Source organism: Heterodontus francisci, chromosome 13, assembly GCF_036365525.1.
Source record: "Heterodontus francisci isolate sHetFra1 chromosome 13, sHetFra1.hap1, whole genome shotgun sequence".
Classification (NCBI taxonomy): Eukaryota; Metazoa; Chordata; class Chondrichthyes; order Heterodontiformes; family Heterodontidae; genus Heterodontus; species Heterodontus francisci.
This window is the reverse complement of record NC_090383.1, coordinates 90807564-90829570: the sequence shown is the minus strand read 5'-3', so window position 1 is coordinate 90829570 and position 22007 is coordinate 90807564. Positions and strand designations below refer to the sequence as shown.

The window sequence follows — 22007 nt, the reverse complement described above, 5'->3', positions numbered from 1 at the left end:
TATGCTGCGCAGGGAGATTCCACGGTAGTTGTTGCAGTCACCGCGGCCACCCTTGTTCTTATAGTGGGTGATGGTATTGGCATCGCGCATGTCCTGAGGTACTGCTTCCTCGTCCCAGCACAGGCATAGCAGTTCATGTAGTGCTGAGAGTTTAGCAGTCTTGGCTCTTGATTATTTCAGGGGTAATGCTGTCCTTCCCAGGGGCTTTTTCGCTGGCTGGAGAATCAGTGGCATCACTGAGTTCCGATTTTGTTGGCTGTATGTCCAGCTCATCCATGACTGGTAGAGGCTGGGCTGCATTGAGAGCAGTCTCAGTGACATCATTCTCCCTGGAGTACAGTTCTAGGTAGTGCTCAACCCAGCGGTCCATTTGTTTGCGTTGGTCAGTGATTATGTCCCCTGATTTAGATTTGAGGGGGACGATCTTCTTGATGGTTGGCCCAAAAGCTCTCTTAATGCCATCATACATTCCTTTGATGTTTCCGGTGTCTGAGGCCAGCTGAATATGACTGTATAGGTGTTACCAGTAGTCATTTGCGCAGCACCTCGCTGTTCTTCGTGCAGTGCCTCTGGCTGCTTAAAGTGCTACGGATGTTAACTCGCTGGGGGCTTTCTTGTAGTTGCAAACTCCGCACAGGCAGTACCCAGAATTGAACCCAGGTCGCTGGAGCTGTGAGCCTGTGGTGCTAACCACTGCGCCACTGTGCCGCCACTGTTGAAGAAGCCTTGGTGATTTGTTGCAGTGCGTCTTGTAGACGGTACACACTGTTGCCATGGTGCGCTGGTGGTGAAGGGAGTGAATGTTTAAGGTGGTGGATGGGGTGCTGACTCAGGAAGTGAGACACTCCCCATTGAATACACAGGCTCTGACCTGCTTTTGTCGTCATAGTACTTATGTGGCTGGCCTAATTATGTTTCTGGTCAATAGTGAGCCCCCAGGATGTTGATGGGTATTTGACAATGGTAATGCGGCTGAATGTCAAGGAGAGTTGGTTAAACGTTCTCTTGGAGGTGGTCATTGATTAGCACTTGTGTGGTGCAAATGTTACTTGCCACTTATCAGCCCAAGCCTGGATGCTGTCCAAGTCCTGCTACATATGGGCACGGACTGCTTCATTATCTGAGGAATTGCCAGTGAAAATGATCACTGTGCAATCATTAGCAAACATTCCCACTTCTGAACTTATGATGGAGGGAAGGTCATTGATGAAGCAGTTGAAGATGGTTGGACTGAGGACATTGTCCTGAGGAACCCCTTTGCAATATCCTGGGACTGAGCTGATTGGCCTCTAATAACTACAACTGTCTTGTATTTTGCTAGGTATGACTTCAACCAGTGGAGCTTTTTCCCCCTGATTCCCATCAACTTCAGTTTTGCTAGGGCTTCTTGATGGCATACTCCATTAAATGCTGTCTTGATGTCAAGGGCAGTCAGCTTTTGGTTGAACAATGAGCATTGATAACATAGTTGCAGCGAGCAGCCTTGGAGATGTTTCGGTGCTCAACAGTGTGAAGGAACTGAATTAAAATGCACAAATTAATTGACAGATTATAGTAGTTGTGGTAACAAGCCATTGCTCTGCTGATGTGTACCTTCTATCTGTGAAGTTCAGTAACTCCTGCCAGTTACTTTGCTCAATTATGTCATCAAACCTCATTAAACAAAAGTTCTCAGAAAATCAATAACTCTCAATAGAAAGGGGGGTTAAAAAGATTCTAAGCTTAGTGCTTTATAACTGACTTTTACAATGGAACCAAAAGTTGAGGAGAGAAGCTGTTGAGTGCATTTTTTTTGAAGGCGGACTTGTTCTGCAACTCCTGTTTTAATGTCTAATGCTGAATGTTTTAATGCATGAGCTGAGAAACTGAGCATAACTTCACTTTGGTCACAGCACTCTGAATAAACTGAAGGATAATAAGCTAAATATAGAATTCTGTATTATTGAGAGTGAATAAGTAACGAGGCTGTAATTTAATCTCATGGTTCAATTGACACCACAAACCACTTGAGCTTCACTTCAGTAGCTCACAATGCCATCCAAAATTCGCTACAGTAAATTACAGCCTTTTAAACTCTTTCTTCCTGTTTGCTTGCTCTCTGTCTATGTCGCTCTCTCTCTTTTTGATATGACATATGCTGTTGTCTCAAAATACAAATAATGCTGAGTTAAAAACAACTGTTGACATTACAGGGACGATTCTGATGTCATCACTGCAGATTATTGCCCATGATTCATAGCTGGCTGCAATATTGTTCTAAAGCAGAAATATATACATTATTCGTGTATTCCAAACATCCCAACTTTTTATGTTTTATACTTTAGAAGAGCTGTCTTGATGTCAAGGGCAGTCACCTAACGTCTGGAATTCAGTTCTTTGGTCCACATTTGGACCAAGGCTGTAATAAGGTCTGGAGCAGAGTGGATTTGAGAATACTCTACAGATGATTTAATTAAGCTTTGAACATCTTTAAAATATTTTGAAAGGATGTTGATCAAGATACTGTTTGAAAAATGAATTATCACAAAGAATCATAATCTCCACATTTTTGATTTATCTGTTTGCCTTTTTCATGTTCTTTTAGTTGAACAATGAGCATTGATAACGTAGTTGCAGTGAACTGCCTTGGAGATGTTTCTGTGCTCAACAGTGTGAAGGAACTGAATTAAAATGCACAAATTAATTAACACTTATGATTGATGTAGTTGTGAAAGCAAGCCATTGCTCTGCTGATGTGTACCTTCTAGAAGACAGCAGCCGTACCTGAAACTGAGGTGCCACCTTGGTGAAGCTACAACACAGGACTTTGCATGCGATGGAAAGACCTAGGTAATCCCACAACCAATGGATCAGGTCAAAGCTCTGCAACCCTTTTGGCATCCAGTTGTGAATGGTGGACAATTTAACAATTAATGGGAGAAGTAGACTCCATGAACATTCCCAGTCTCAATGATGGCAGAGCTCAGCACGTGAGTGCAAAAGACTAGCCGGTAGCATTTGCAAGTATCTTAAATTAGAAGTCCGAGTGCATGATCCTTTTTGGCCCTCCTCTTGAGGTCCTGACCATCACAGACACAATCTTAATAACCAATTCAATTCACTCCACATGACATAAGAAACAGTTGCATACACTGGATATAGCAGACAGTGGGCCCTGACAGCATCCAGCCATTGGGCTGAAGCCCAGTGCTCCAGAACTAGCCACACCCCGAGCAAAACTATTCCAGTGCAGCTATAGCACTGACATCTATCTGACAACGCAGCAAATTCCCTTTGTATATCCTGTCTAATTACTAGCCAGTTATTACCCTATCAGCTTACTGCCAATTAGCAAAGTGATGGAAGAAGTTATTAACAGTGCTATTGGGTGACATTTGCACACCAGTTACCTGCTCAGCGATGCTCAGTTTGAGTTGCACCACTCAGCTCCAAAGCTCATTACGTCCTTTGTCCAAGTAAGGATGTGAGCTAAATTCCAGAAGTGAGAGTGTTGGCCGTTGAAATCAAGGAAGCATTCAATAGAGTGTGGCACCAAGCAGCCCTAGTGAAACTCAAGTTGATGGGGATTGAGGTAAAACTTAACCGTTTCCTACCTGGCACAAAGGTAAATGGTTGAAGGCCAATCAACTCAGCCCCAGGACATTACTGCAGATGTTCCTTAGGGCAGCGTCCGAGGCCCAAGTATCTTCAGCTGTTTCATGCAAGATCTTTCCTTCGTCGTAAGGCTAGAAGTAGGGCTGTTTACTGAAGACTGCACAGCGTTCAGCTTTATTTACAATTGCGCAGATAATGAAGCAGTCCATGCCTACGTGCAGCAAGGCATGGATAATATCCAGGCTTGGGCTGATAAACGGCAGCATTTTTACATCACACAAATGCCAGGCAATGACAATCTTCAACAAGGGAGAGCCTAATCACTCCCCCATGACATTCAATTGTACTACCATCACAGAGTCCCCCACCATCAATATCCTGAAGGTTACCATTGACCAGAAGCTCATGTGGGCCAATGACATAAATGCGATGGCTACTACAAGAGAAGTCAGAAGCTGGGTATTCTTTGACAAATGGCTCACCTGACTCCCCAAAGCCTTTCCACCACATTAAAGGCGCATCAGGAATGTGATGGAATATTCTTCACTTGCCTGGGATGGTGCAGGTGCAACAACACTCAAGAAGCTTGACCTTATCCAGGACAAAGTGATCTGTTGATAGACACCTCATCTGCCCTGTCCATCACCAGCATACCGTGTCGTATCTACAGGACCTCCTGATCCTTTCCTTGTTTCAATGCTCACTGACATTGTTAATGGCCTCCTTCGTCGTGGCACAATTCTTTTCCCCTTCAAGACTTGATTAATCACCCGCCTCCTTAAAAAGCCCTCCGTTCTCTCCAACTTCAGATTGCTTACCTGATCATCAAATTGTTGATCAGCTAGAATTGCCTTCAGTAGAACATTACGTTCTACTTTCTGGAGCTTCCTCCCTAAATCCTTCTGCTTTGCTATCTTCTTACTTTCAGACATTTGTTTGAAACCTATTTATTTTACTATGGCTTTTGGTCGTCTTTCTTACTACTGTAGAAGGGGCATGGTGTTTTTTTAGAGTGGGAAGCCTGTTGCACAACAGGCCCCGCATTGTCTTGGCAGGGCATTGTCTGGTTTCAGTGATCAGGCGAGTCTGTATAATTTTGGACAAGGCCCTGCTGCAACCTTTCGTCTGCCTTCACAGCCATCAGCCGATCCATCATTGAAGGATTTTGTTGTGGTCGGACTTATTAAATGGTGGCTTTTGCCCGCCATGTCACAGGGTGCTGTAAGGTAGGTTTATGGGGTTTTTGAATGATGTTCCTCGACATCATCTACTACTGCCTCGTGTCCAATTCTCGTCTATGACCTGTATAACATGTTTTCTAAGGTACAAATGCAAGAGGTTTTTCTGTCTTGCAGTTTTTTGGAGGGTGAGGGAGAGGAGATGCAAAAAGTGGTCATTTTGCAAAAAAAGTTTCTTGCACTTCATGCTGTTCTTCACAAATAACTCCTTATGTACATATTTTTGTTTCTGTTAGGTACATGCTCTGAACATCTTGCGAGCTCTGTTTAGAGACACCAAATTAGGTGAAAATGTCATTCCATATGTGGCAGATGGAATACAAGCAGCCATCCTTGGTTTTACATCTCCTGTGTGGGCAGTAAGTCATAACCTTTTAACATTCTTTGAAACTCTGGTAACTGGATCGCTTCTAAAATTAATGTGATCAAAACCAAAAAAAAGACAAGTGAAACCAAAATATGAAGAAAAGCCCTTAATGTAAAGTGTGTAGGCTCCTGCATTCTAAATGTGTTTTTTTAATGGAAATTCTTCACCATATAATCAAAATGTCTCATCTGTTGAGCAGAGCAGCAATCCTCTGACCTGATGTAGGAAAGATGAGCTGTGTAATGTTGATGTAAGCTCTTGTAAAGGATATTCCAATCATAATGTGATGTGATTTATTGCTAAATGTACATTTGTATTGTTTATACAATCCTTGGGAGGTTCATTTGATATCACTAAAACTGAATGTTGCATGTTTAAAAATAACAATCCTCAGATACTGAAACAGTCCGTGTAGAAATGCAGCAAGACTTGAACAATATCCAGGCTTGGACTGATAAGTGGCAAGTAACATTCGCGCCACACAAGTTCCAGGCAACAACATCTCCAACAGGAGAGAATCTAACCATCTCCCCTTGACATTCAATGGCATTACCATTGCTGAATCCCCCACTATCAACATCCTAGGGGCTACCATTGACCAGAAACTGATCTGGAGTAGCCATATAAATACCGTGTCTACAAGAGCAGGTCAGAGGCTAGGAATCCTGCGGCGAGTAACGCACCTCCTGACTCCCCAAAGCCTGTCTACCATCTACAAGGCACAAGTCAGGAGTATGATGGAATACTCTCCACTTGCCTGGATGGGTGCAGTTCGAACAACACTCAAGAAGCTCGACACCATCCAGGCCAAAGCAGCCCTCTTGATTGGCACCCCATCCACAAATATTCATTCCCTCCACCACCGACGCACATTGGCAGCAGTGTGTACCATCTACAAGATGCACTGCAGCAATGCACCAAGGCTCCTTCGACAGCACCGTCCAAACCCGCGACCTCTAGCAACTAGAAGGACAAGGGCAGCAAATGCATGGGAACACCACCACCTGCAAGTTCCCCTCCAAGTCACACACCATCCTGACTTGGAACTATACCGCTGTTCCTTCGCTGTCGCTGGGTCAAAATCCTGGAACTCCCTTCCTAACAGCACAGTGGGTGTACCTACCCCACATGGACTGCAGCAGTTCAAGAAGGCAGCTCACCACCACCTTCTCGAGGGCAATTGGGGATGGGCAATAAATGCTGGCCTAGCCAGTGACGCCCACATCCCATGAATGAATAAAAAAATCTGTCGTCCCCTGGCAAAGACACTACAGGACTGGTTAGCTCAATGTTGGAGTTTTACATCATTTCTCCCAATTAATCCCTATTTCAGCAACTTTATTACTTCACAATTAGGTAAAGAATCACTGAAGGCACTAAAATAGAGATTAAACAAAGTTCTGATGTAAAGATCCAATGTTTTGCTTGCTATTTTACCAGGCCACATGTTATAACATTTGACTGTCTACATGGTTAGATTTTGAATCACTTGTTGTCACAAACAGCAAGTGGTAAATTAGTTCACCTTATTACAGATTGAATTTTAATTGACTAAAATTGTACTTTGGGAGAGACTAGGGAAATGGTTGATTTATATTGAGCCTTTGTAATGTTCAAGTTGCAGTAATATTACCAGTGTGTATGTTTTCTCTTCTGTACCCATTTGGTTGTATAAGTGTTCTTCAAACCTAGGAATTGCATATAGAAAACAGAATTAGTAATATCAGAGTTGGGCCTTTGTTGCCAATAATATGGAAATTGATATAGCAATTAGTGTTTATATGCATTTTACAAAATATCTTGGTATTGATAACACTGATTTCAAAATTTGAAGCATGAAGTGTAATTGAAAGAGTTTGTAGTTGGCTATTTTAATTAGAACATTTTGTTGACTCTCAGCAGTCTGATGGAAAATTCACCAAAAGTCCTGCAACACAGATTTCTCAGCTGAAACAAACGTCAAATTGCGGGATAAGAGATTCTTTTTTAAAAAGTCTGGCTGTTCTTTAGTGGAGTCAGATATTTGCGGAAATGGCTTTGCATTACCAACCAAATCAAACAAACCTACTCTAAAATAAATACCCGAAGTTGCCAAAGCACAAAGTATAATCCAAAAGTCTCCAAAAGACATGTTGGTTGTGGATGTTATCTTCCTTCATTTGTTTACCAAAGAAAAAAGACCTGTTTATTTCAATCTTTAATTATCGGGTTAAGGAAAAACGGCATGTTAATTGTGGTTTTCGCATGGTTCACAAGTTTTCGCTGCACAAAAGTGGTGTTATATTGCATTTAGTGAGTAAAGGCTAAAGCTGCAGGAACAGAGATTTTTAACCTCTGTCATTCAGTATTCTTTTTAGTGGTCCTTACTGTAGGTTTAGGTCCTGATTACATTTATTGACTGACTTTGGACTGGCTTCTCAGATCTGAGGCAAGACTTATGTACACAGTTTTATTTCCAGTAAACTGATCTGGACTTTTTTTTGATATTAGCTAGCAAAACAACAAGGTGCAGCCAGAATCAACAGTACTGAAAACCAAAGTCTCTCAAATTTAGACCTGGTGGTTGTTTATAGCTGGGAGACGGACACAGTAGGTCATGCAGAGCCATTTCACTTCTGAATTTAAATTCAGTCTCTCCTCTGCCAACTGCAAAGAGTTCTATGTGAAATGATTTTTGGGAAGTCAGTCCAATTCCTAAATAGCAGGGAATCACAGCATAAAAATATCCCTAATTTGGCAAAAATTGCCACTAAAACTGGAAATTTTACTTGGCTCAGTGGTGGTACTTGTCATATATGAGTCAGAAGGTTAAGGGTTCAAATTCCAGTCCAGAGACTTGAGCACACAATCCAGGCTGACGCTTCAGGGCAGTATTGAGGGAGTGCTGCACAGTCAGAGGTGACTTCCTTTGGACGAGACATGAGACCAAGGTCCCATCTGCCTTCTTAGGTGGATTAAAAAAAGATGCATTAACTCACCTCCCTCATTCCTTTTGACTGTTGTAAATCTTATCAACCATTTTCTCAGAAGCTTCAAATCTCTAAAACCAACACTGAAACATATTAACAAAAAAGTAATTACTGTTAGAATTGTTGGTAACTATTTATAGTAATGGTAAACACGCAACCTTAAATATCTTGCATAACTGTACAAATCAGCGATATAGAAATCTCATGCATGAAAAAGAAAACCAAGCTTCTAGGAGGCAGCTTTGATAATGCAAAGTTGTATTTGAGGTCACAGAAGGTGATAATGGTTTGTCCATCATTGTCAATGACGACAGCCTATGAGTCTCTTTCAATTTACTACATGTTGTGCATTCTCATGTGACTTTAAAGTCCAATTTTCCCAAGGAATATTTTCTCCCGCACAGGACATTGGGTCATAACGTATAGACTTCCATTATCTAAACTACTTTCAGATCTCTGAAATGCTGATTTGTTTTTCCTCTTCAAGTATAATCGAGTTTGAAACAGGAGTGCAGTGAAAATGCAGAGGCAAATTTTATTTAAAAAGTACATGGAAAGCTATCTACAGGCCATAACATTTTCTTGCTTTTGATCACCAGGTACGAAATTCTTCCACTTTGTTGTTTAGTGCGCTGATTACCAGGATATTTGGAGTCAAAAGAGGAAAAGATGAGCATTCCAAGAAAAACAGGTAAAATTTCTTTGATATTTGGTTGTTATTGTGAAAGGAAAATAATGATTATGCCAAAGAAACTTTGGTCCCTGATTTCAGCTGTATGCCAAGATTGCACATTTGAAATTTGGTGGCACCATACTGGTTTTTCTTAAGCATGCAATATGGCAGGCTATGTGCACACATTTTACACCAGAAGTGTGCTACCTGCTTTATTGGTAAAGACTCCTGAATAGGTGTCCAGGACTCACGCCCGAGACAGACTGTGCATGCTGCGGTCAATAATCTTAAGCGCTTGGCAGCTCACAGCTGGCTAGTAGTAAAAGGAACCGGTGGACTGATTTTGCATGATTCTGCCACCTTGCATCATCTAGTTTTTCAACACAAAGATTGTGATCTGAAAGTGGTTTAGATAATGGAGGAGTCCATTTGATAGTTTGATATGCAATATCCTGTGTGGGGGGAAAATTGGACATTTATGAGCATGCAAAATGTGTAGTAAATTGGAGGAGACACATTAGCTGTCGTCATCGACAATGAGGGACAAACCATCTGTGACCTCAAATTAACATTCGCAATTGCATTATCAGATCTGCTTCCAAGAAGCTTGGTTTTCGTTTTCATATATTAGACTTCTGCACTGCTGTTGTATTTGGATAAATTCTAATATGTATATTGCACTCCTGATAAGTGATAAAAATTCTTTCTAATTTCACCTTTACACTATCTCTGTCCTGTATCCACCCTCCCTGGACTACCTGTCCTGCCTCCTCCTCACTCACCCTCTGTCCTTGTTTTTCTCCCCGTCTTTCTCGCATTATCTCTCTCACTCTCTCTCTCTGTCTCGCGCGCGCGTTTTCCATCAAGAGCTCTCGAGTGGCACTCTCTCTCTCTCTTGCGGCCGCACGCTCTGTCCCCCATTGCGCTCGATCGTTCTCCCCCATTGCGCTCGATCGTTCTCCCCCATTGCGCGCGCTGTCTCTCCCCCATTGCGCGCGCGCTCTCTGGCAGCCCCCTCTCCCGCACGTGCTTTGGCAGCCCAGCCTCTGCACGCACTCTTGCCCTCACCCCGCGCCCCCCCCCCCCCCCCCCCCCGCCTGCACGTTCTCGCTCTTCCCCTCCTCTTTCTTGTTCCCTCTCTCCCTCCCCCCTCCCCCTGTCTTCGCGGTGCTCTCTTCCCACTCCTTGTTGTAAAGACTATTCTTATAACACATTCATTCCTGAAAACTTTCATCATATCCTGTCAGTCTTCCAGCTTTTAAAGCCAAGGTTTGTTGTCACTTCTTGCTGAGCTACCTCATCTATTTTTCACTCTCCAGTTTTGGAAATGGTTTTGCTATTGGCCTTATTCTTTACTTTTATTTCAATAAAATTTAAATCATTAAAAATAATTTAAAAAAAAACACAATTCTGAGAGATTCTATATAGTTTTAATGTACTTCAAATATACTGCAAAGCACACACATATTACACTTGTAGTTTAAGAAAAATCTTGGGCAGAATTCTACCAGCCCTCCGATATTGGGGGCCCTGGGGAGGGGGTGGGGTCCCAGAAAATTCTTCTGGGAGAGGGCCGCCACGACCCCTGGCGCCGCGAAAGTCCCACTGCATTTTACTGGTGGCAGTGAGGCCTTGGTGCACCTCCTCCCCGCCCCCCCGGCAATTCGGTGGCAGATCCTTCATTTTAATATTAAAATCAATTGGAATAACTTCAAATTAACTCATCTTGACCCAATGGCCATCCCACGCCGATATTCTACTCCATGTCCACTTCTCTTGTTTAGTAGCTAGGACGTTAACCTGTTACATTCAACACATGAAAGCATTTGGGGATTGCATCATCAATGTACTGCAGAAATGTGTTCGAATCACACTGTCAAACAGCATCTGTATTTACAAATACACATCGATGTTGGTAGAAACTAGATGGAGTAGCACTCCCAACAATTGTTTTGGTAAAAACTGAATAAGGGTCACAATGATTGTGGTCTTACTCCTATCTGTATGATGCAAATAAAGGGACTATGGTAAGCATAATGATGACATAGCAGTCCAATGTTAGGATTTTTGCTGGTGGGCCATAATGTGTGAGCACAGATCAAGCAGATTTTCTCTCATCCCACAATATTGACTAGTTCCATCATTACAGTTTAATGAAATTTGTCAGGCTAGGGAAGGACAAAGTAATTGGAATTCAAGGCATATGGGCCTATTAAATTCTGAACATAATCTGCCTTCTTGATTAATGATAACTATCTATTGATTATCCTTTGTGCCAAGTGATTGGCACATTGGGAGGTATCCTGTTGTTACTGGAGAGTAGATCTGCCTTTAATGCAACAAATGTGAGTAAGGAAGCATGTAAAATGATGCAGTAGCAGGTATTTACCATCAGGTGGTTCTGTAAGTGCACTTTTGCGAAGCTCTGTCACTGGGGAAGAACAAAATAATCAAATTGACTGTCAAGATGTGTTAAACTTGACAACTGTAAAAGTTTTCATGGATACATTTATTTGTTGCACCTCTATTTTTTTTTCTCCCCTTCTTCTCCATTACCCTTGATTGGCTTCTGATTTTCACTGCTCTGAACCTCTGAAATTTTCCTAATCTCTAACTCCAGGTTTGCCAATGGGCACTTGTATAGAATATTGTATAAGTAAAATTTTCTTAACCAACTGACTGTTCTGCCTGTAATTGTTATGCATAAAAATTGTACCAACAGAACTGGAGAGAATCAATAGTTTTAGAATTTGTGCTTTTTTCAAATGGCTTTCTATTCACACGATAAAAAGAAAAGTCAAGCAGTCCTCCTTAGCTCATTTATCCAGTTTTTAAATGAATCCAAATGGACCTTGATTGAATATGTTCCTGCAGTACCCAACTTGGAAAACCGTTCCACGTGTTGGCCACTTTCATGAACAGGTCCTTCCTGATGTCAGTCCAAACTAGGCATTTTGAAATAATCCTCTCGATGTACTTATTTTGCCCAATTTAATATCTTGTATACTTCAATAATGTTCACTCTTAGTAACTCCTTTTCAACATAAAGAATCTTAGATTTCTCTGGCTTTTCCTCATACGTATTTTTCTAAAATCTTAACTCCAAACAGACGTGAAGAAGCAGTGACTGTGCTACTGGAGGGTTGAGTTGCATAGTTTGCTTCTAAATTCTCCTAATGCCCTGTTAGCTTACTGCCAGGAGACAAGCTACTACTCAGTTGTGTGTCCACTCTTAACTTTCCTTTCCTCTGAAAGGCAATACAGCAATGTCCCCTTGCCATTCTTCTGCTCAGGGTAACTAGGAGTGGAACTGAACGGCATGGAGGAATCAGACCCATCTCTTCTCACTCTGAAGCTATTAGAGCTGCAGCGTTCAGCACCAGTGGGGTGTTGCCCCCATAGTTATTTTGATATTCTTAAATATTACTTCTCAAAACTATAAGCACTTCAGAAAAATACTAGGATAAGCTATTTACCATTTGAAAACAATTTAATTTTCAGGAACAATGAAATTTGACATATGAAATGCCAGCTCTACACTAAGTACTTTTATCATTTCTAAACAATTTGCTGTCTTCAATGTTGTCAGAAGAGTGTGAACTTTATTTTTGGAACATTAGTTCTTCCAGTTAAAATGATAAATGTTTGCACTAAGTATCTTTTGATTTGGAGGATTGTTTGAAATTTTCTGCATGTGTTCGTGAATTCAAGATAATGTCACGCATTTCAGAGGTGAGATGATACAACATTCACGGAGTAACTCTGAAGAGTTGTGAAAAAATGGACTGGCTTTAAAAAAATGAACCTTTAATTTTTAAAAAGTGAACAATGGTCCAAAGTAGCCACCGAAAAGAACGGGGTTAACCTTTTGTATATTCAAATAGTCTGTCAAAGACAAAGGACAAATCTTCAAAGCCAAAAGGTGATAACGAAGCCCATCTCACACCTATCATAGAAACATTCCAGAATTGAATGTCGTCTTCTAAAACAAAGGAGGTCTGAAGTAGCCACGTCCTGGGCCTCTGTGTGATCACCGTGGGTAGGAAACCAGAATGTCAACCGAACAGGAGGTGAAAATGATAATTTTGCCTTTTTAAAAAAAGATAGCCAGAAAGAGAGACTGACTGACCCAGAAGGTGAAGCTACTTGTAACTGCTGGCATTCCTGGAAGCACATGCTCTGCTGGAAAAAATCAGACATCTACATCATACAACCAAGAGTGAAAGCTAGAAGTGACCATCTTCAACAGAACCTTCAATCAAGAGAGAAGTCTACAATCGTCACAGGCCTGCAGCCCTCTATAACTCAAGTTTCAGAATTCAACAGGTTTATCGTAACCCTTCTCCCCCCACTAAAACCCACATACCTCTTTCCCTTTTCTATCTGTTTCTTTGTGTGTCTGTGTGTGTGAGCAAGCAAATGTGTGAGTGAATGAGGTTTTGACAATTTGGGAATAAGATGTATTAATAAGTAAACAATTGACTTACTGTTTTTAAAAACCTACAAGAAAACCAGTTGCTGTCTGTTTATTTGAAAATTAAAACACAAAGGGGCTAAACTCTTAATAAAATACACTTGCAGTCAGGTGAGGGAATTGAACAGTGGAACTACCCACATCACACCACGTAGCCGTAACAAAATGTCTCAATTATCTTCTTTCTTTACCCTTATTAAAAAGCACTTTATCATCACATCCCACAAATGGATTTCTCAAAGATATGTATCCGTTCACTTCTTCCTTCAAACAAAAACAACAAAGTAGACATTGATACAACCCTCTTCGAAGGCGATCGCTCATCAACACCATCAGTCTCATCACCATTCTTTCTCCAGCTAAGTGCACAGAAATGGGCAATTTACCTACTTGTTGATAGTTGTATTTGTTTTTTCATATTAAATCAAAATATAAATGTATTATGTCAGACTTCCAAACCAGAGGAGTCCACTATCCGGTTAATTTTTTTTTTTACTCAAATGGACATAAAATAATTTGACCAGTGAACTTAACTCTGTGTCTGCAGTAGTTTTTAAGATACAATGATTTGAAGTGACTGAGACCATCTTATTTTGATATAGTACAATGTCAGTTGGGCCTTGGTAGATTATTGACTGAGCTGTTGTTTTGAGAGGGGGTACAAGTTGTGGGTAGGAAGAGTGTACAAAAAGTTAAATTTAAAAATCATTCCCCAGTAGTAAATTTGCAAATTTTGTTGATGTCTCCTGTTGAAATGCTTTGTACAAGAGAACTGCAAAATTCTGTGTTCAGTTTTGCAGGAGGAGAGAAAAGCTTCAATTATTAGGTCGTTAGGTGACAATCAGTTTGTCTAATTTCTTCTCTATTCTCAATTGAAAATGACAGGCCAATGAGTGCACGCGAGAATAACATTCTGTTTGGGACTATGTGTATTTAATTTCCATATTAGACATTGCAAGAATGGGATATTAATCCCTTAACTTTATTTTCACTCATGATTATACTAGAACATTTTAGACAAAACTGTTAATGTGTCATTTTTGCAATATTTAATAAGGATAAAAATCTTGATAGTTCATTCAGATATACTGGAGAGTTATCAGAACAACACAATAGTCTACTTAACTAGTAAAAACACAATTTAGGAAAATTTTTATTTTGCAGAACTTTTTAACGTGAAGGTAGATCCGCAGCTGTTGAGGCAGGCATGAGCTTATTTGCATTCCTACCAGTAACTAATTGAGAAATTTAGAAGAGTTACAGCTAAAATATTAATCTATCTTTCCTTTTGATATCAGCTGTTTCTACTGCTGTGAATTTCCAGCATCTTTTTTAACAGATTTTAAACAACTGTGAATTTTTTGCCGTATATATTTTGAGTAAGCGGGTTTGATTGTTTTTTAATTAGAGACTCATAGCAAGGCACAAAGTTCTTCTTGTATCGGTTGACCGTGAGACTGTCAATAGCTACGCAGTATAAGTCTCTGAATGTTGGATATGTCCTATGATCAATCGCTCTATTAAGCAAAATATTGTCAAGTATTGCAGACTGACCAGTTCCTGAAAAAATCCTCCTTTTGCATCGTGGTGTGATGTGGGTGGCACCCACTGTTCAAAGGCGCACCTGACACCAGCAAGTGTATTTGTATTAGCGTTTAACTCCTTGGTGTTTTATTTTTCAAATAACCAGACAGCAACAGGTTTTCTTGTAGCTTTAAAAAACAGAAAGTCATTGTTTATTGATTAATACGCCATATCCTGTCGCAACCTCATTCACTCAAGCATTCGCTCGCACGCACACACAAACACACAAGAAACAGATAGAGAATGGAAAGAGGCAGGTGGGTTTTAGTGGGGGAGAAAGGTTATGATGAACCTGTTGAATTCTCTCGAGACTCAATTTCTAGATAGTTGTAGGCCTGAGATGATTGTAGATTTCTCTCTTGATTGCTGGCTGGCTGGAATGCCAGCTGTTACTAGTAGCTTCATCTTCTGGGTCTGTGTGTGTCTCTCTCTGTCTGTCTCTCTCTCTGTGCCTATCTCTCTTTCTTTGTCTCTGTCTCTGTTTCTCTCTCTCTCTAGTTCTCTCTCTGTGTCTCTGTTTCTCTCTCTCTGTCTGTGTGTGTGTGTCTCTCTCTGTCTCTCATTTAAGGTAAAACTGTGTCACCTCTTACCTCCTGTTAGGAAACACACTGGTTTCTATCCTGTTGTGATCGCATAATGTCCCAAGGATTGACTACTTCACACCTCCTTTGTTTTAGAAGAAGACATTCAATTGTGGAATGTTTTTAGGATAGGTGTAAATTGGGTTTCAATAATGCTTTTTGGCATTGAAGATTTGTCCTTTAGTTTAGTTTAGAGATACAGCACTGAAACAGGCCCTTCGGCCCACCGAGTCTGTGCCAACCATCTACCACCCATTTTATACTAATCCTACACTAATCCCATATTCCTACCACATCCCCACCTGTCCCTATATTTCCCTACCACCTACCTATACTAGGGGCAATTTATAATGGCCAATTAACCTATCAACCTGCAAGTCTTTGGCATGTGGGAGGAAACCGGAGCACCCGGAGGAAACCCACGCAGACACAGGGAGAACTTGCAAACTCCACACAGGCAGTACCCAGAATTGAACCCGGGTCGCTGGAGCTGTGAGGCTGCGGTGCTAACCACTGCGCCACTTTGTCTTTGTCAGACTGTCAGGATACACAAAAGGCTAATCCTTTTTCCTTTGGTGGCCATTTTGGACCATTGCTCACTTTTAAAAATAAACGTTCAGTTTTTAAAGACAAAGTTTGTTTTTTTCAAACTCTGCAGAATTAGTCCATGAATGTTGTATCATCGCTGTTCCAATGTGCGTGACAATTCCTTGCCTTTCATTTTTATGTTATTTGTTGGATTTTTTGGGGTTTAGGAAGAGGGTAAAAAGAAACAGTAAAACAGTTTAGTATCAAACCACGTTACATTCATTCCTCAGGCTTCCAGTCTATGCTTTTCATCATCCTTCCTTCGGCTGAGGTACCATCAGAAAATTGCATTTCTTTTGGTTACGTGTTGTCAAATGGGGGTTGTAGTTTCTCTCTCACTAGTTTGTACTGGTTTAGGAATGTTGATTACTAGGGCCATGTGATTGTTGGTGAATCTTGTAGTATGCAAATTTCTGTTACTGCTTGTGACAAGGTCTCTGTTTGCACAAGCTTTAACCCCTGGATTACTGCTTCCACAATACATGGCATTAACCATTTAGGCTCTGGTACATTAATAGTTCCTAGTTCTAGGGTGATGCATTGTATTTTAGCCCCGACAAGGCATCTGGAATTTCTTCATGCCCCTTTTTATGGCTGGGTTCTGACTCCAAATAGCTGGATTTGATTAGTTTTGGGTTTGAAACTTGATTGTGTGATTCTTCAGTGGGTAGATCCATGCTGACCTCACTTTTAATTCTCGTGATTTTCACGAGTGTAGTTCACTTTAGGGTATTTTACCTTCCCTTTTCCTTTCACTTCAGAGAAAGCTTGTTCCCTAATCTGTCCCATGTCCTCTGCGACACTACTGCTCACAGATGGTTGTCCAGCTTCCACTGCATTCTCCTGTGGCACTTCGACTAGGTGAGACATGTCCCTCACTCCTGGTTTTCCTGTTTGGGAACTTTTCTTGCCCCGATTTAAATCTTTTTTTTAAAAAATGGTTTCAGCTAACCATATCTCGGTTGCTTTTTGCTCAGTTTTTTTAAGCTTTTATCATAACTTCTTTAAATCCTTTGCCTCTGTCTGGGCCCTTTTAAATTCTGTGGGATTTTTGGGACTTCCCCAGCCCTCTGCAGTTGTACAGAGTATTGTTTTCTCCCCTCAGTTTCTCCAGTCTCCTTGGACTGCTCTGGACCCTCTGGGTAAAGGTCCGCAAAGGAAACCCGACCCAAGCCCGCATGCTGGACCCAGAAGTGCGACCCGACCCGAACCTGACGCATGTCGGCGGGTCCCGTCGGGGCCGGGTAGCAGGCCTTTACCTCTGCGTACAATACTGTGCTTCCTGCCAAGTCATTGCTCAGCAATAGGTCTACTTCCTGCATTGGTAAGCTTGGAATGATTCCGACTGTCACTACCCCAGTGACCAACTTTGTAGGTAAATTTTAATTAAGGGAAACTTCAAGCATTTGCCAGTAAGCCCTTTTACTAATATTTGGTACTTGTTCCGCTTTCCGGTGGCATTTCTGTCAGTTTGGCTACCAGTAGGGTTTGAAAAAACTGGTATCCTTGACGCTGGTTATCTCCTTGTCTGGCGCCTGGGACACAAAAGGAGTTATTTTTTTCCTTTGTGCAAAAAGTTCTGATACGTGCTCTGCTCTTTTGTTATAATAGAATACAGGCTTCTAACATTCAATGCCACAGACACAGGCTTGACTGCAGCGCCTCCTGCTGTTTTTTTGGCATATTAAAAATTGGCCTGGACATGGCCAGATTTTCCAAACTGGAAACATGTCAGGCAGACCCCTGGGTTCCTTCTTTTAAAAGTTGGAGACTGATCGGGTTTCCTTCCCTGCTCTCCTTTTCTCTTGAGCTCATTTCTGCTTCCTTTACATCCCTGCAAAGTCTCCCTAGTTTATACAAGTGACTAGACCCAAATTTATTTGGAGTTAGGGATTTAGGTATTAATTCATAGTTGTCGGCCATTTTTGCAACTTCCCTTACTCTTGTAACTCTCTGTTCTTCGCTGTGGGTCCTTATGCTACTTGGAATGCTATTTTTAAACTCTTACAGCAACATCACTTCTCTGAAATTTTCATGAGGTTTCTAGCTTGAGAGACCTTTAGAACTGGAGCCTAATCGTTACACACTCTCTAAGGTGTCATTTCCAAATATATGTATTACAAACATGCACTTCCAAACCCAACAACCACAGTGTAAGTTTGTTCTTAAATATAGCAGCACAAGTGAATCCCCAGTTAATGCTCACCACCTGAATTCAATTAGATATTCAATTACTATACAATTAAAGACTCCTCTCTCTCTCTCCAAGTAAAAAACAGTTAATATGCACAACCAAAAATTTCAGAAAATTACATCTAAAAACTTTCATATTTTGTTCAAAGCATTACGTTGCAAGACGCCCCTCCTCTAGGGCACCTAACAGTTTCTTCATACATGCATTTCTTATAGTGAACAAGGTGGGTCGATGAGGGTCATGCATTTGATGTTGTCTATATGGATTTTAGCAAGGCTTTTGATAAGGTCCCACATGGAAGACCAATTGCGAAAGTTAAAGCCCAGGGGATCCAAGGCAAAGTGGTAAGTTGGATCCAAAATTGGCTCAGAGGCAGGAAGCAAAGGGTAATGGTCGATGTGTGTTTTTCTGGCTGGAAGGCTGTTTCCCAAGCAATTCTACAGGGCTCAGTACTAGATACCTTGCTTTTTGTGGTATATATCAATGATTTCAGGGGTGAAGAACTTCAGTTACATAGAAAGTTTGGAGAAGCTGGATCTGCTCTCCTTGGAGAGGAGAAGGTTGATGTGCATATTAAGGCTGTTAATGTGACTAGTGGTATCTCTGGATGCTTGAGGAAAATAAAGCATTCTATGGCTGTTTTGGTTATTGGTGATTTTGTGGTTATATTTGTGATTATTTAGGATTTAGTGTAGTTACTTCAAGAATGTAAGCTGGGCATATCAGATGTATAGTGCTGAGGACATCATTATGCTGGGATAACGTGCACTCCTTCAATTCCTGTAAAAATATCCATCCGGATTTTGTGGTCAGTGGCGAAGAAGCAACATTCATCGCTGACTGCACAGGGAAATACAAACTTACCTGGTTCATTGGCTGCAGCGAGAATTTCCACTTCTTGCTGCAAAATGGTCCACTGACAAAACGATCTGCGAGGCCTAGCAGCGTGGTGCATTGCCGGTGAAGTCACACCCACTAGTGATGCCACGAGCTGAACACACGTCCCTTGAGGTCAGTCTTCAGCTCAGTGGCATGTGGTGAAAGAGGCTTTGTCCATGCTGTTACACAAAACATCAAGATAATGCTTCACAATGATTTTATTTATATTGGATAATTCTGTGATACAATCTATTGTTGCCACTGACCGGTCTGATAGGATATACACTTGAAGGAAGAATCATCAGACAATGGGATTATACATGTACAGTCAGCCCAGTCGAAAATCACCTGAAGTGCTTGCTGCAGTGAGCATTTAAAAAAAAAATGTTTAACCTTGTCCTTGATTGATATCCTTTCCTGCACCCCCACTTTTACATTGCTCTACTTTAACCGTAAAGGTAGGACTGTCTGGTTTGTGGACCTGGTGGTCATTTTGAATGCAGTTTTTGATGAGTCAACTGGAGGCCAGTGCAAGTTATGCCGCTCATTCCTTCCCATATTCCCAGCCTCCTGTTAAATTACTGCAAGATTATCTATCTAGCAACCTGGACAGCAGAATCAATAAAATTCAATTAAAAAATAAGTAAAATAGGTGTTAAAATGCAGATTTCCAAGTTCCGTACCTTAAAAGCTTGTGCTCTACCACAAAGGCCGCTGAGCCGCGTGAAAGCTTCAGTGCTTATTAATCTTGAAAAGAGAAACAACATAATTATTTCCACTTTAAGGGCAGATTTTTTTCTCTCCCATTTACAGTCGCGAAAGAGAATTTCAGGCACATGTAATTTACTTCCTCCCACCATACCACTGTTTTATTTCAATTCGGCCACTCTGTATCATGTGTTCAAATTCATGAGAGGTCTGGACAGAGTAGATAGGGAGAAACAGTTTCCATTGGCCGAAGGATCCAGAACCAGAGGACACCGATTTAGTGATTGACAAAAGAAGCAACAGTTACATGAGGAAAAGCTTTTTAACACAGCATGTGGTGAGGATCTGGAATGCACTGCCCAAGTGTGTGGTGGAGGCAGATTCAATAAAGGTCTTCAAAAGAGAACTGGATAACTATCTGTACTGAAAAAGGCAGGGCAGTGGGACTAGGTGAGTTGCTCTTGTAGAGAGCCGGCACTGACGTGACCGGCCAAATGGCCTCCTGTGCTGTAACCATTCTGTGATTCTATGTTTTGGACTTTAATGTAAGGGGTATGATTAAAAAGTTTGTGGATGTAACAAAAATTGGCCATGTGGTTGATAAGAAGAAAATTGTAGATTGGAGGAAGATATTAATGGACTAGTCAGGTGGAAGGAACAGTGGCAAATGGATTTCAATCCTGAGAAGTGTGAGGTAATGTATTTGGTAAAAGCTAGCAAGGCAAGACAATACACAGTAAATGGTAGGATACTGAGAAGTGTAATGGATCAGAGGGAACTGAAGGTGATCAAGAATACATATGGGATACTTGCCTTTGTTAGCCGAAGCATGGAATATAAGAGCTGGGAGGTTATGTTGGAACCATATAAAACACTAGTTAGGCCACAGCTGGAGTACTACATGCAGTTCTGGTCACTGTCCTATAGGAAAGATGTGATTGCACTAGAGCAAGTACAAAGGAGATTTGCAAGGATGTTGCCTTGACTGGAGAAGTTTAGTTAGCAAAGATTGGATAGGCTTAGGGTTGTTTTCTTTGGAACAGAGGAGGCTGAGGGGAGACTAATTGAAGTGTATAAAATTATGAGGGGTCTAGATAGGAGTCTTACAAGTAAGGCAGATGAATTGAGGGCGTTGATTAACACATGAGAATGTGATATTGCTATCACAGAGACATGGTTGAGGGGCAGGACTGGCAGCTTAATATTCTAGGGTACAGAATCTTCAGGCGTTAGAGGGGGTGGGGTGTAAAGAAGGAGGTGGCATTGCACTATTGATCAAGGAGTCAATTACTGCAGTAAGGAGCTAACCGGCCTTTATTTAATTATCTAATCTATTCAAGCTACGACCTCTACTTTGACTTTTATCTGTGAGATCTCCCTTTTGTTCTTCCTCCGGTATGTGATCATTTTCTGACACAGACGTCACTTCCAGACTCAATATCTCTACTCGTGCTGCACTCTCTTACTTTCCATCCTTTTACCCCATTCTTCCAGTCCATGGACCTCTCTTCTGGGCCATCATCCTGAACATTCAGCCAATATTTAAACTTACCAGTAGTTTTTCCTGCACGTCCACAACCATCCATTCATTTGACTACTCTGGACTATATGTCACCCGTGTACCCACTCTAGGTAATTGGCCTGTGGTTGTGAAAGCTCTGTCCTTTGTGTCCTGATCACTCACATTACCACGATCCAACCTTTGATCTACTGCATTCATAGAATGATTACAGCAGAGAAGGCTTTCTACAATTTATCTAGTCCCACTCCCCTGCCCATTCCCCTTAGCCCTGCAAATTTTTTATCTTCAATTGCTTATCCAGTTCCCATTTGAAAACCACAATTGAATTTGCCTGCACCATGCTCTTGGACAATGCATTCCATATCCTAACCACTCGCTGCGTAAAAAAGTTTTTCCTCATGTTGCCTTTGATTCTTTTGCCAATCACCTTAAATCGGTGTCGTCTGGTTCTTGATGCTTCTGCCAATAGGAGCAGTCCTCTCAACACCTCTATCAAATTTCTTCTCTACCTTCTCTAAGAAGAACAGCCCCAACTTCTCCAATCTATCCACGTAATCAAAGCGCCTCATCCCTGTGACTGTTCTCAAATCTTTTCTGCATCCTCTCTAATACTTTCACATTCTTTCTAAAGTGTTG

The 22007-nt window shown here is 41.3% G+C and overlaps 1 protein-coding gene across 8 annotated transcripts in view; it reads left to right on the top strand.

Moving 5' to 3' along the window:
* thada (THADA armadillo repeat containing) overlaps nucleotides 1-22007 on the top strand; it is a 432101-nt gene that overhangs the window by 102917 nt on the left and 307177 nt on the right. For all 8 annotated transcript variants that reach the window (XM_068045168.1, XM_068045169.1, XM_068045167.1 and 5 more), the window contains 2 exons: nucleotides 5069-5191; nucleotides 8768-8859. In XM_068045168.1, the coding sequence (XP_067901269.1) occupies nucleotides 5069-5191; nucleotides 8768-8859 (215 nt within the window). The remainder of the gene's footprint in view (nucleotides 1-5068; nucleotides 5192-8767; nucleotides 8860-22007) is intronic.